Source organism: Mizuhopecten yessoensis, unplaced genomic scaffold, assembly GCF_002113885.1.
Source record: "Mizuhopecten yessoensis strain PY_sf001 unplaced genomic scaffold, ASM211388v2 scaffold10771, whole genome shotgun sequence".
In the NCBI taxonomy this organism is placed as follows: Eukaryota; Metazoa; Mollusca; class Bivalvia; order Pectinida; family Pectinidae; genus Mizuhopecten; species Mizuhopecten yessoensis.
The window spans coordinates 2,310,010-2,326,207 of NW_018408713.1; the positions used below are offsets into that span (position 1 = coordinate 2,310,010).

The window sequence follows — 16,198 nt, forward strand, 5'->3', positions numbered from 1 at the left end:
CGTGAATTTATCATTACTGCGAATATAAGTTAACATAACTAACATAGTAATGAAAATGTGTAGGGCGAAATAAACACTGAGCGAAAATTGATTTTATGAGCGAAGGGCGAAAGTTGGACTGGGCGAAAATTTCCCGGCATGCAGTATCAAAATTTTGAATGCCATGATTTTATTTTGTGATACAGCACCAGATTCAGAACATGTCTTAATAAGACACGACCCGTTAAAGATATACGGTACCTTACTTTGAAATTTATCTCCTTTTCCGAAAGAGTTCAGAGTGTTAACTTGACACAGCGCCTATACACAAGGACAATATAGGAACCCGAATTTAATACGGTGAGGCAGGAAATAAGAGGACACCAACTGAAAAGATATCATAAACATTCACAATAATCCAGTTGGGAAATTAAACCCGAGGTCCGAAATGGAGTCACGTGTGCCTCTCGTCTTGTCTCTTATTATAAAACTATTATAAGATGTAGTATACAGTATCTTTCATTAAAATGGAAGTGATGATATGGGTAGCAAGCTATTGCAAACCAAACCAACTGCGACATTGGAAAAGCAAGGATGTAAGAAAGGATGAGTTCATGATAGGAAAATCGAAATCGTCATGCTAAGCGTACAGCTTAGTAGTGAGCCGTCCGTGCTGGTCATTCTGTAGGTCAAGATCTAGGATAACGGCATCAGTAGCAAGAGTATGTAGTGTCCTTGATTTCACATACAGGAGGGTATGTGATCTCGTTTAGTGCTACTAAAAGAGGGTATGTGATCTTGTTTAGTGTTACTAAAAGAGGGTATGTGATCTCGTTAAGTGTTACTAAAAGAGGGTATGTGATCTCGTTTAGTGTTACTAATAGAGCACGTCGATCGATACATCGGAAATTGAAATTCAAGGTCTTGGTTTCGATTTACTAACCAGTTCTGGTAAGCTCTTCTAACAGATTCAACCTCATATGATGGCAAAAACAAGCTAGTGTTAACCTAGTAAATGCACTTCTGAAAAGAATGCCGTTCATTCATTGATCAAGCACAGTCATACATGTTGTATGGTGGTCTAAATGAGACTAAAGGGGCTCCATAAGAATATTGTAGTGGTCGTCCGGGACGTCTTGACATGTAAAATTAATTAAACAATTGTTAGAAAATTCCTCTTTTTACTTTAAAACCTGCTATGAACAAGTAATCGGGTTTTGAAAGAGTCATCCCCATATAGTTGGTCATTGATGAACAATGTATAACTAATTCTTTTTTAAATGCACACAGGGGAGATCATTATAATATTTATGTTTTGAAGGTTGTAGGTGGTATGGAGACATAAATCGTCACTTACAAAAGAAAACTGATGCACTTAATAAATCGTCAAAATGTATTTGTTAATGCCAACAAAGCATTGTTCAATGACGGATAAGGACAATCGAATCTGTCATAGTCAAGTCACGTGACCGGAACCACGTTATCGTATCGTATCAAGTTTTGAGTGTTACCCGTGAAGAATTTACCTGTTTAATACCTCGTTAGGTAGAGATGATATAAATCACTAGAATGAGGGTAACCCCGACCACAAATATCAATTCTACACTTGATCTACGTGTCGTCTGCTCACGTGGCGGGAAATGGACATCTGCTTATAGTGATACGAAAGTAAGGCATAGTTCAAGGACAGCTTTGATTACTTTATAGGCCCATAGGAAAAATTGAATAACTCTCTAAACATATGTTCGGTTAAAAAAATATCCCAACAAAAAAGAATGGTTACTGAATAATGGCTACGACTGAAAAATGCTTCCGAATAATTATGCCAGTTCTATCAAATGAAGAAATATACTACAACGAATCCATTTCAAACTGGGTCTTTTATGTTCAATGTGAGCATACACTAAAGATAAATCGTTTTATTGAAGATGGGCTCCACAAAATGCCAATTTCATAAGAAGAGAATTTCATGTGTTTGACAAATTGACAATACCATAAAAGATTTATGTCGCTTTCATACAACGCAAACAACCCCAAGCATACCACTTCATTCAACACTTCGGGTGCCATTATTAAAAAGCTCTTTTGAAATATTTTCCGTTAAATAAAAACCTAATTCCATACACGAGATAGAGGAGATAACTTTATCTAGCCTGTCCGTCGCCATTGTTAGGAAATCATGAAGTGATGCTCCAAGATAAACAAACATAAAGACAGCGACACGCTTATGAGGTATATGGAACAAACAAAAAACAAGTGCTGCCGCGACAAGAATTCGTCTTGGCTTTTCTTTGGATCGGTTCCAGTTCTATAAGCGCTATAATAACACGAAAGCACCCGTTCAAACAGCCGTAGGTGTTCGACCCCGTACTCAACTACAGGACGTCACGATTAGCGTTCGGCACGCGCCATTTCGGAGTTTTGTCTCAATATGGTTGTGTAACATAATCCCAAAAACACCTGCCTCGCCGTATTGAAGCCCAGACAACAGGTGCCCATTCCCCAGTGCAGCCGTGATAACGGTGTATACATGTCGCCTGCTTCACATCTATCCATAGTCCACCTAACCGTCATACACACGCGAGGTGGGCACGGTCTGCAATTTAAATGCAATGTCACGTATTGCGAGTCTCACGTGCGGTTATGGCAGTCAATCAGGTTTTTATTTATCATCTGGTGGCTTTTTTTTTTATTCCTAACAGTGCTTCACCGCTTACACAATGCAGGACATCTTGTGTGCTTTTAGACTGCCTGACGTTCACCGTTAGTCGACTGTAGAATCCATGAGTGTAAAACGTTTTCTGCAACATCAATGTCCATCCTGTTCAACCATGTAATACCAAACAAATTTGTATGTACATGGGTAAATTTGGTTTTATAGGGTTTAACGTTCTATCATTAAACGAGGTGAAAGTGTGTGTTGAAGGCGTTATGGCCTCTCTGTGATAGCGCGGATATGATGCCGACTTTATATATAGGGCTACCTCGCTGAAATACCATGCCGAAGACACCCAGCATAGTATTCCGTCCTGTTACATTATTCTGACAAAGGGTAAACCAGTTGTTGCCATTATCCAAAATTCTGAACGTTAAGCAAGGAATAACTACTACAATTTTTAAGGACTTTGGTATATCCTGGCATGGAGACGGAACGTATTGTCTTACTCACCTTGGCGAACGTCCTGGTTTTCTCATCAGCCCTTAATTCGATGTGTATAACTAGGGACCATTGGGAACCTTCATGTCAAATTTTAGAAAGATCCCTCTAGTACTTTCTGATATATAAATAGCGCTAACAAAAACTGTTTAAGGACGGACAGCGCACGGACGAAGGGCGATTTGAATATTATGATGGAGCGCTTAAAATGTTACCACGAAAGAGTGAATGTTAAAAATTAAAATAAAGCATCTTTACGTTTTCAAAACCTTATACCACATGCATTCAGAAATATGTTACCAATATGACATCGTAAAAACCAATACATGTGTCAGTTAAAGGTAGAACAAAAATGAATGCATGTGTTGGCCAAAATGAGATTTAAGATGCGTCAGCAAAAACGAATGTATGTTTAAGTGAAAATGAGAATTAAAACGACAGTTGTCTGTCAGTCTTAAGGAGAACGAAAACGAATGACTATGTCAACAAATAGGGGGATATCATTGTTTGCCGCCTAAACGTCGAATATCATAATTTTCGGTTTCAATCAGATAGTAACATCGTTTGCGTTGTGTCAACGAGAGCGATATTTTGTCATGTTAAAGACAGTGTAATCGATTGTTTTTGCCATCGACAGTGCACCAAAGAAAGTGAGGTCGTGTGAGTTATATCCGACATTATTTGGGTGGTGCTAAAAAAGTGAAATAGATTGTATTGTGTCAAAAAGAGTGAAATAGATTGTATTGTGTCAAAAATAGTGAAATAGATTTATTGTGTCAAAAAAGGTGAAAAAGATTGTATTGTGTCAAAAAGAGTGAAATAGATTGTATTGTGTCAAAAAGAGTGAAATAGATTGTATTGTGTCAAAAAGAGTGAAATAGATTGTATTGTGTCAAAAAAAGTAAAATAGATTGTATTGTGCCAAAAAGAGTGAAATCTTTTGTGTTGTGTCCGAGAAATATTGGTTCTCTCACCAATCACAGATTGAAATCATTTGACATATCAAAAACAGAAATATGACAAGTTTTGCGTCAATCAAAGAGATTGTGAATATTTGTTTTGTCATCTAAAGGAGTAAAAGTTTTTTCTCTCTCAAAGGGAAGGGGATAATGTTTACCTTTTGCAACTCAAAGAGAATATGTTTCATGTTACGAAAAGAGAGTTTGTTGACATTTTTTAATGTTGCGAAAAGAGAGATTGTGGACGTTTTTAATGATACCAAAAGAGAGTTTGTGGACATTTTTTAATGTTACGAAAAGAGACATTGTGATTATTTTATTTTAGTTACCAAAATGCACAATTAGCTTGTTTTTTTCACTCAGAGAGTAAGGAGACAATCCTACGTCACAAAGATATGTTTATTTTTGCATCTCTCAAAGGGACAGTGAAATAGCTTGCAATTTGTCATACATAGAAAAAATTAGCGTATTTCACAACAAAATCAAATTAAGTAACAGAGAAATGAAAGGTAACACTCAGCCAACGAAAAGTGGATGAGTTATAAAGGAGGTTTAAATAAATGTCTGTATTTACATCAACAGTAACAATTGGGCCTACAAAAGATTCCCAATCATTCCAGTTATCATAGAGGTGTCAAGAACACGTGTGGGAGTATTTGTCCCAAACGTTGTCTGTTTTATCACTTCTTAAGCGCTCCAAACAAATTGTGAAAAGTGCATTTCTTCATTTAATTTTGTTGCACTTTTGTTGTCACACAAAAAGTGTCACTTTTAATAAAACATTATGCTTGGTTGGTTTTTAAGCATGATGTTCTTACAAAGCAGACGTCTGCTTCAAAAATTATAAGATGTCTCCAGTTCACTGGAGCAAGCACTAATTAGATCTGTTTGGAAATGTAAATAAAGCGTTCACACCAAATACAAACCTGCCATTTTTGTTATGAACACTGTGTTTGCCGCTTCCAAGCTAATAAAATTAACTGTTTTCACACTTATTTTAAAATGAAAGAATATTTTTTTCACTATAAAGAGATGACAAAAAGGAATAGACATTTAGAAGACACCCTTGAGCCATAAATCAATTTTTCAAACATAAATTATATTTTCCAAAATTGTTTATGTCTATTTTTTTCGAAATTAAAAACATTTTCCTTTCATAGCACAAACTGGGATGCCGTGTTTGTGCCGCATGCAAAACTCATCCAGTACACACCCATAGTAATTAAATTACACCTGCTCGTTTGTAGGGATGGAGGAAATTTACAAAAAAAACAGAAAAAAGTAAGACAGAATATCATCATTCGAATTATTTTAATGACATAGCATCAATGAATACAATACATTCCCTTTAACATACCTTGTGTGACACAAAACAGTTTATTCTTCATGGTGAAATGCATTGGACCATTTCATAACAACAAATGATTAAAACCTGTCAAACTATTTTTCAATAAATGAACACACCTTGGTTTATAAATATATATTTTATGACCCTAACATCACTAGAAATGAATCACAGTTTTTGTGATACGAAATCAAACTTTCATAATTTGGACTTTGAAAACCCGGGAGCCTTGTTCGCTACAAATATATCACTCAGGAAATGAATAATGTTTCTGTAAGTGACATAGATTGTAATGTTTTGGCTTTTTTTTTTTGGTGAAACCAAATTTTCCATATGAACATGTTCCTCTGACTACAGACTTTTCAGTAACTAGACCAGTACAAGTAATCAAAATCACTATTGCTACTTCATGTAATGGAATAAAAAATTTAAAAGCAGAGATTATTTTTCTTTCCTCCTTGTGCATATATGGCTGAGATGTCAATGATGCAAATGTTCGTACATAATAATTTATGTGCATGAAGTCACAATGAGACAGTCAAGAATTCAGGAATATTCCAATGCAGCAAAGTGGAAAGTTGCAGCCCCTTTTTGTGGTTTCTGAGCTAATTCTGGTGATAGGAATGAGAGATCAAGAGGTGTTGGATAGTGAAATTCCATTCTCATTTTTTTCAAATTGGTGGAAAACCCTCGGCAAAAGCCTTGGGTTTCACCCGATTTGAAATATCCTTCTCTATAATCCAACTCACTGCTCCCATCCCATCCCAACCCAATCCCACTTAATAAAAGAGATTGGACCCTTCTCTATGATCCAACCCACTGCCCCCATCCCAACCCAACCCCACTTAATAAAAGAGTTTGGACCCTTCTCTATTATCCAACTCACTGCTCCCATCCAAATAAAAGAGTTTGGACCCTCCTCTATGATCCAACCCACTGCTCCCATCCCAACCCAGCCCCACTTAATAAAAGAGTTTGGACCCTCCTCTATGATCCAACTCGCTGCCCCCAACCCAAACCCACCTCACTTAATTAAGAGTTAAGAGTCCTGCCCTGTTCCACTTAAATAAGAGTTAAGAGTCCTGCCCTGTCCCACTTAATTAAGAGTTGAGGGTTCTGCCCCGTCCAACTGAATTAAGAGCTTGGAGTCCTGTCAGAGCTGTGACTTAGGAAGTTGAGATTCTCCTTATCCTCCTGTCCCTCTGAGTCTCCATCCTCTACTTGCATTGTACCATCCCCTTCTGGAGCCCCTCTCATATCACTGTCTCCCTCTGGGACCCCACTGGTGTCAACTGGGACCCCACTTATGTCTGCTTCTGTCAGATCTCCAGTCTCGTCAGCCTCATCTTCATCCTCTTCTTCCTCCTCTGCATCCATCAGGAATATCCGCACTCGTCTCTTAGATGAAAAAAGCTGTTAAGGAAAATTGGAAAAGACTTGTAATTAGCTATATCGCATACTCCATTTGATGTTATAAGGATCATTTGTACAGGTATAAATACCATCAGATGCAGACAATATTTCTGTAAAAGGCTGCTCAAAGCTGTAAAAAGTTTTAAGACTATATTTGAACATTTTATTCCCATTGCTCCCCCCACCCCCACACACTTATCTATGAATTTGAACCATCACCAATGTAGACACTTTGAAATAAAAAAAAGAATCACTTACGACTGTTGCTGTTTTGCGGGTACCACTGACAGAGAAGGAGTGGGCTTTCATGTTGTCTAGCCGCTGACAGTTGTGAAACTCCAGTTTCTCTGCGATGTCAATCACATTTCTGTAACACACACATACAAAGAACATTTTTTACATATTTGTTTACATTTATTTAATCATAGCTTATTTTGTTTTGTTTTTGTTGGACAAGACAATTGCAAGAATTTCTCAATTATATGAGGATGTAAGTAACCCAGCTACACAAATAGCCAGGAGCATCCTGGGAAGTAATCCTGCGAAAGACTGGAGTTCTACATACCATGATAACAGACTAAGCAGACTATTAGGCTTGAAAACCACCTTTTAACTTTTGCTGAATATATCCTCCAATAGAATAACAAAATCTGATAATCAGAAGCTCACTTTTAATTCCAAACTGATTTCTGTCCCTTGTTAACATACTGTATATCAAGAATATTTCAAAAGTATTTAATTTTCATTTTCTATACTATACAATGACAATCATGACAAAAATAAAAGGGCAAACTTCCGATAATACATATATCGGAAAAAAATAACACTCATTTGCATGGGTATAAAAATGTGAAAATTAAATTGCAGAAATTTGATTTTGAACATTTGGTTTTAAAATCTTCACTGTCTGAATAACCTATTCTTCAGTGTTTTATGGTGTACATGTATTTGTAATAAATCGCTTGAATGCCCTCTTTTATAACATCAACATAACAGTAGTTCTGTTGCATAAAGTTAATAAAAACATCATTTCAAAATACAATTTAACTTTAACATTCCTTACCTTCTGGAAATTCCTTGAGATTTTCCAGAAGAAAGCAGTACCAAAAATTAAGGATCTTTTTCTTTACTCGAATTTATTCCCAAACTCTAATAGTGCTTTCCAGCAGGAAACTTATAAGTTCAGAAATTTCCTGACGTCAATAAACGTTAGTGAAACCAGGGGCACTTGTTTTTTTCGTCACAATAACCAGCCATGCATGGTCACTTAAAAATGACAACATCTCTTTAATCCTGTATCAAAATTTGATATGTTTGCTGAAGAACTCTAGAAAAGAATTTGAACAAGTTAGTTGTGTTGTACTTTGGGTCTGTGTCAGTAAGCTTTCCCACCATTTGTAGTAAATATACAAGCATATTTATATTTGACATTCAATACTTATGAGAGCTAGATATTAAAATGATATTTACGAGTCAGTGACACCCAAATCTAATGACCTTTGACCTGGGTATTGATAAAAATCATTATTTTTATGGGTCATTAGGTACAACGCCTATAACACTGAACCAGTTGTAGCCAAGGCCTGGGAAATAGATTTATTAATTCAAAGATAATAAACTAATTGTTTGACCTGGACTAAACACACTTCCTTTTTGTTTGATTTGTTAAATATGTACGGTACAAACCATAGAAAAAAACTGTATTTGGTCGATTGATATAACAGTGGAGAACTGAAATGTACCTTTTTAATGTTAACATTGATTTCCGGGCACTACAACCACAATCTGCACTGAGAAATGATAGAATTTGAAAAGTCTCAATGTTTTTAGGATTGAATCTTGCTTTGGTCGATTTCATGGCGTGACAAATTGAGCTGGTCTTGAAACAAACTTAATAAACTGCGAAGCGCAAAAACATATTTTGAATGTCATCTTTAATTTTTGTTGATGAATTAATAAGTTTAAATATAAAATGTTCTGATGCGTATTCATATGCACAGGCAATGTTAATCTGGTCAATTTCATGGGCAAATGAAACAGGTTACATTTGGTAGTTGCATTGAGTCCAATTTGAGAAGAAATTGAAATATTTATAAGTATATATTTTGATGTTTGAGTCATTAATGTAATAGCGGTTTGCTAAGGGTCGAACCCAGGACCTCGATCTGTCTCTCTCATCCATTGTTCCACCGAACGAGATAAAGAGCCAGTAGGATTATGTTAATACGGTAAGTATTTTACCAAGATGACGTCATTGACATTAACTCATTCACCCCTGAAGACACATTTGAACTCTTCTAACTCATAGGTTGGAATAGTTCATTGTGAAATTTCAGGGGTGAATGAGTTAAGGCTTATACTGTTAGCCTATACTTGGTTCGCTATATTTGTCAGAAACCAGAGTTGATATGCTGCCCTCATTGCAACACTTCAGAGATATACCTTTTCTTTTGTCACTACTCTACTGTTTCTCATGCGTGCCAACTTTTTAAAAAAAATATCTATAGATTACAAGTGCTCAGAATATACACCCTAAGGAAAAAAAACATGTTTAAGCATCATCTTTTGAACTGTTCTTTCAGATAAAAACATTAGATCTTAAAAAACTAGAAATGGTTAGGCAAAATCACTGGTTGAAAATGCTCAATTTTAGAGTCCAAAATCGTGAGTCTCTCACCAAAATAGGGAGAGTTGGCAAGTATGCTTTCCTCTCAGAGGTGTCTCCCTAGGCACCCATCGTCATGTGACCTTAGCGGTTGCAAAGACGTTAAACCTAAAACAAACAATATCTTTCCCTATAAATATCAGTTGTTTGGAACAAAACCACAAAGGAAGTCAGAACTTACAGACTGAAACCTTGTATACTGCCATCTGGTGGCACAGTTGTGTACATGGAATCCGCAATTACCACCAGGGGGAGCTGTACTAACACTGGTGTTTCATCTTCACCTTCTTCAACCAACAGAAGGGAGAGTGTTTTCTCATCGTAGTAACCCACGTCTTGGAGGAAGTGCTTACAGCACCTGTAACAAAGGAAAAAGTAAGAATGTTTATTAAAATATTCAAGAAAGATGGATGTTTGTCATTGAATGTTCAAGAACAATCTAAGTTTTCCATGATCAGAATTCAAAGCAAACCCAATTTGGAACTCAGTGAAAACAGACACAAGCAGAGAAAGTGGTTCACATTTCATAACTTTTTGTTTATTTTCAAAAAACAATTTTTGTTTTATTCTTAATATATTTTAAAAGTAGTTATCAGGTATGGATGGTGGACATTATAAGTAGTACATACTTATCATGACCTTAAACTTGGCACGCTTATACTTATAACACAGGTTAACACACTCACAACACTTAGATCATGAAGTAGCTACGGTGATTCAGTAAACACTGGTATACCTTAATGCGATAATTTGATAACTAAACTAATGGGAAGGAAAACGATCCACAAAATGAACGTCTAACATATTATGCGTACTTAATGACAAAGAAATACGGACACTTTGTCATTATTTTCTTTTAAATTCCCAAATTACAGGCTTGAGATGATTAATTATTTCGATACAAATATACAAATTTTGAAATAAATATGTTTGAGTTAGCCTTTCTTATATAGTAGCCTGGCTACTCTAAATTATAGAAATATGATCCAGTTTCCTACGTCTTTTTCTATTTTCAAAACGTTAATGGTGAATTGACATGCAACTATCTCCCCCTGCTGTTCCATTAATACTTAAACACACTAGAAAAATGTCTAAACATCATCTACACACATTCTTAACAAATCACTGCACCCTCCGTAAATTATTTCCAAATACATGAAATGAAATTAATTTTAAAATCAATGTGAAAAATAATTTGTAAAGCAATACAATGTGAATAAATTACATGGATTAATTTTCATGTGTAATTGGTGTTAAAAGTATTCCATAAATCAGTATGATTTTATTCAAAAGAATTAAGTGATATTTTGACAAATTTGAAGATAATTATATGCTTAATAGCCCTGTGCCCATCTTGCTATTCTGTGTCTTCAGGGACAAATGTAATGACGGGTAAACAAACTCAATCTGGGTCAAGGTGTTATATTGAGTTATAACTTCAAAAAATGCATTTAATTGAATATCATAAAACCGCATGGTAATGGAAGGGTGAGGGCACAAGCAAAAACAGCAAATTTTCTTTTAACAATTATTTACAGTTTCAAAGTTCAAGACCATTTGAACATGAAAATGTGCCTGTATAGGCACAGGTTTAATGCCTCGCATTTGGATAATTTTATTTAAGACCTTAACAAGGTCTCATAACAAGAAACCTCCAATCGCAATATGGCCGGATTGCTACAGTACATTTTCATGTAAAGCATCACATGTGATAAGCATCCTTTAAGATACATAAGCCATGCAAGTTTAGTTGATGTAGGACAAGTAGTTACTTGGTAAGTGACCTAAGCCATAGTGCAGATGGGGCCTGACCTAAATCAAACTTCTTAGCATGGTAGGTCAAGCAGAATATGTAGGTCAGAAGCAGCCTCCGAAGCATCACATGTGATTAGCATACTTAGATACATAAACCATGCAAGTTTAGTTGGTGTGGGATAATTAATAACTTGGAAACTGAGCTTAACCATTCTTCTTAACCTTAGTGCAGGCAGACGGACAGACAGACAGATGGCGTTGCAATCCGGCTAATAATTCTACAATTATTTCTATCTGGGTGTGGGTCCTCTCAAAGTAATATTGCTTGAGAAAATTCTGTCAAATATTTCCTGAGAACAGTGACAACAAACATAAATTGTCAAAATCCAAGTCCAAGATGGCTGCTTGGTGGCCATCTTGTCCTTTTGCTATCGGTCTCAAAATGTTACATGAACAACTAAAAACCAAGGGAATTACCTATAAGTGAAATTTTAGAAAATATCTGTCAGATACTTCTTGAGAAAAAGCAATAAAAAACTTGAACTGATTGAAAGTGTTAAGTTTCAACAATTGAACTTCACACACTGTACTCTTACTGGTAAATCTATGTAACACAGATCAGTAAAAATATATTACTACCTGCAGATAAATTGATAAAATTTTGCGTTCTGTAAATATTTGTTCGAGTATGAACTAACTCTTGTCAGTAAATCAGTGTGGAGAAAGATTTTATCAAATAAAAATTGAATTTTGAAAATTGCAATTTATTTCATTTTCAATGAACAAATAATTTTCCGCAACAACATTTATTGATCCATGGTTCTGCAACACCGACCTTGTACCAGCGTGAAATGGAGCATGACATTTTCACACTTTCATAAGAAAAACATATATAGACATATCGTCAACATTTCAATAATTTCCGATAGCCCAGGGCGTTAATCTTATCAGGCGAATATCTGATTTTCATAAAGACATCTACAAAAATACAAAAACCACTATGAACCACACCAGCAGTTTTCGATACATACAGACGCGTTCATGGAGGTATGAACCTCAACAAGACAACAGTACAAACATACATGACCTCTGTTACAGAATATTTCACACACCTATTAAAAAAAATGGTCCATTACCATTTGATTCATGACCATACTGCATTTTTTTCTCCCGAGGAACAAACAAATATTTGATGTATGCTCGTAAACGATTTGGAGGTTGCCATTAAACTACAAAAAGGGAAATGATTATCTTGGTATTGTGACCAAAAATAATTGTTTATCAAATTGACCAAAAAATGGATTTTTCATAGATTTATGGGCCTTCAATTAGTTGTTTATTTGTAGCGGCGACATTTTGTTCACCTTTTAGACGTCCAATTATATCTACACTGTAGACACATATCCTGAGGCATTCAAACGTTTATCAACCCTGATCGTAAACATACTGCAGCAAGCATATACCTGTACAAGTACGTCAAGTATCGGTACTGTTGCTGTCACCAGTCAATTTGTTGCTGTCACCATTCAATTTAATCATCTTTTTCTATCCTCAATTTCGAATAATATTTGTTCAACTCCCTAATAGTAAAAACAATAATTCACCTTTTAATCAGAATATTCACTTTCTAGATATGGTAGAGTCTTTTTCAGAATTACTGTCTTGCAAAACAAAACAATTGCCATTTCCCTCTTATTTATTAAAATAAATGTGATGTGTGCTCCTTAAACTTCAAATCAAAATTAATAAAACACAAAAAAATCCAGATCTTATGGCAAAGATCGAGGAATATTAGGGAAGTTTTAGATTCAGTTATCACAGAGAAAATGTAAACAACCATCAACTGTAAAAACTTGCACAGAAGGTAATGAAATAATAATGGGGATATCATCTAGATTTGAATATCAATACATAGTTGAGACATGTGTCCATATTCTTTAGCCATTGAACTGGACATCACATAAGAACCTGTACGACCATCCCCATTTGACCACTGGACAATAGCTGTGGTCATCTTCGTGTCGAGCTGGTCATCTTCATAGGTGACCCTATCAATGCAATACCTGGGTAAGACCGGCGTAGTGACAGTTCGTTTTCAGACACAAATATCATCTTTTAATCCTTGAACAGTAGGATGCAGCGTTTTATGACTTATTTTACAGCTGTCGACCACGAATCACAATAATCTGCACCCCTGGGAGTGACCCGTCACATGACCTGTCCGAAAGGTCATGTGACCTTGGCTAGATGTCACTTGACCTTAGGGGCCATGTAGCCACTTTGTCATACAGCACAGACAGCTATTTAGGACCGTCCCTTTGTACTGTGACACTGTACTGTCCAGTGGTAATGCACATTTGAGTAAAGGTGGGCTTCCTGGGGAATCTTCCTCCACATAACTACTCATCTTATACAATGGAAATTTCTCAATAAATCAGACATCTTTATGTGAGGTGGTGTCCGCAGCATTAGAGCGGTCAAGGGTGGACAAGGCAGTCAACACGTTACTACAGATCTGGTGGTCATCTAAGTGGTGGACACGGTCATCGTGATGCTGCATTAACACCATTGGCTGGGCAACAGATCAAAAGGCTGGACTGACCATGCATGCCATTGACCGCTGTTTGGATATAGATGCATTTAAAATTTAGAAGCTACTTTATTACGTGTAATGTCCAAACTGACCACATATGTCTAATCTTGATAATGACTGAACTTACTACTGTTTGAACATAGTAGGCAGTTCACAACTGCTATGTACATAACTGGCCAAAGAGCTACATCACTGGCAAGTGTTTCATCAAACTATTTGGTTTAGTATTGTTTAACGTCCTATCAACAGCTATGGTCATTGAAGGACGGTCTCCCCTGTGTGCAAGATGCATGCGTGTAGTGTATGCGTGTGTTTTGGGAGGCTGCGATATGTTTGTGTTTGTCTCCTTGTGATAGCGCGGAACTGATACTGACTTTATAGTGATAACCTCACTGAAACATACTGTCGAAGACACCCAGCAGGACACCCCACCAGGTCACATTATACTGACAACGGGTGAACCAGTTGTCCCACTCCTAAATTGCTGAGCGTTAAGCAGGAGGAGTAGAAACTACCATTCTTACAGACTCTGGTATGCCTCGGCCAGGGGACAGAACCCAAAGCCTTCCTCACAGGGGCGATCGCTCAACTAAAGGCAAAAAGTGAGGCATTGTCAAGGGAGACATTAGGAAGAAGAAAGTTGTTTAGAAAGAAGAGAAGAGATAAGATCCCAAATTTAGTCGCCTCGTACGATCATGCAATGGGGGCAGCAGGTACAATTCTTACGCCCTACCTGCAGGGACAACAAACTAGGATATTTAAAATAAGTTTACTGCAAACTCCTAACTGACCATTTTACTGCAAACTCCAAACTAACCTTTCAATGTAAGTAAAATTTAACTGTAACATACATCATTTTGTCCAAAACTGACCAAAATGAACTTAAAGCTAGAGGTGTATAAATTAAGCTGACCGATGAAATGTCAATGACAAGGTATATTATACACAAACACTGATCAGTACAGAGTCACTAGAATGAAGGCATGAAATTTCTTATGAATGTTCACTAAATGATAATACCCCTAAATTTAGTGAAAAGACTGTATTATTAATATTTATAAAAGCATGTCCTTTCAGATTTATTCAAATTGAGATATTGATTTGACCATTGTCCACTCTACATATCCGATGGCGACAGCTTCAAATAGAGCTGTAGTGATCCTTAGACTTGATCAGGCTAATTACATATTCATAAATCTGAGTGGACATCTGATGACCACTGGTCAGAATAGCCACTGGTCAAAAATTCAGAAAATATTAAACTTGACTGCACTAGTCATTGTTTTGAGGCTTAATGACAGATGTGGACTGCACAAAATACAGATTAAGTAAAACTGACCGCACTGGACATCTCGAGCCACATCTGACTACTAGTGTCAGTTAAGGTCAAAACCGACCAAGCACTATTGACGCTGCACTGGTCAGCTCAGGCCACCGTAGTTCCATTTGAGGACAAATATGTTTCTGCTGAGGTCATCTGCTGGTCAAAATCAGAATAAAATCAACTTCAGTGGTCAATTTTGAGTAAATGTGACCTGTCATTCCAAACGACTGTATACGTATCAAGATTTCATTCTCACTATAGTTGGGGTTTGACCAAATGCAGCATACTGCCATTAATATGCTATTCCCTAAAAACAACAGTAAATAAACCAAAACAGTGTAAATATGCACTTTGTTACTACAAATGAGTAAAAGTGTAAAAAAAAAAGACAACTTGTATTTATAGCCCCAATAACGCAGACAATTCTGAATATTTTTCTTACATATTTCGTGCTTTTGTAATATGTACATGGAGCTAGTATAAGTATGTAAAATTTGAGCCAAATCGACGAGGGCCCAAAAGATGGCCTTATAGGCCCTTTCACTTACCAGGTATTTATGCCAGTGCAAGATCAACTGGTATTAATCAAAAACACAACTTTTTTCATAATATTTACTATAACGGAAGTATTCAAAACTTCAAAACTTTGATTTGAAATTTAATCATAGGTTTTGAAGTTTGATGGATTTGGGGGGTCAAACCAGATAAAGTCCTTTGACAATTTTTTTCTAACTCTCAAATAAAATCAATGACTGTTAGTATAAATTACTGCCCTTGATAGAGTTAATTATCAATCCGGGATTTGTGCCATTTGTACGTACCCAGTCAAATGTGTATTTAAACGGATTAATTGCGCATGTTAAAATGTTCTACCATCCATTTATCTCCATTTACTTATTTATTATACATCCAAAATCACCCAAGTTGATAGTCACGATTTATGTTCATTTAACTCATTATAGTCCAATAAATCCAGACATCGGTTTTCAATGAAAGACTGACAGAAAT

The 16,198-nt window shown here is 36.2% G+C and overlaps 1 protein-coding gene across 1 annotated transcript in view; it reads right to left on the reverse strand.

The window, feature by feature from the left end:
* Nucleotides 1-5,387: 5,387 nt before the first annotated feature.
* Nucleotides 5,388-16,198, reverse strand: part of LOC110462302 (anaphase-promoting complex subunit 4-like) — a 94,898-nt gene continuing 84,087 nt past the window's right edge. The window contains exons 21-23 of the mRNA XM_021516214.1: nt 9,700-9,876; nt 7,112-7,220; nt 5,388-6,853 (exon numbers count right to left, since the gene is read on the reverse strand). Coding sequence (XP_021371889.1) covers nt 6,575-6,853; nt 7,112-7,220; nt 9,700-9,876 — 565 coding nt within the window. The 3' untranslated portion in view covers nt 5,388-6,574. The remainder of the gene's footprint in view (nt 6,854-7,111; nt 7,221-9,699; nt 9,877-16,198) is intronic.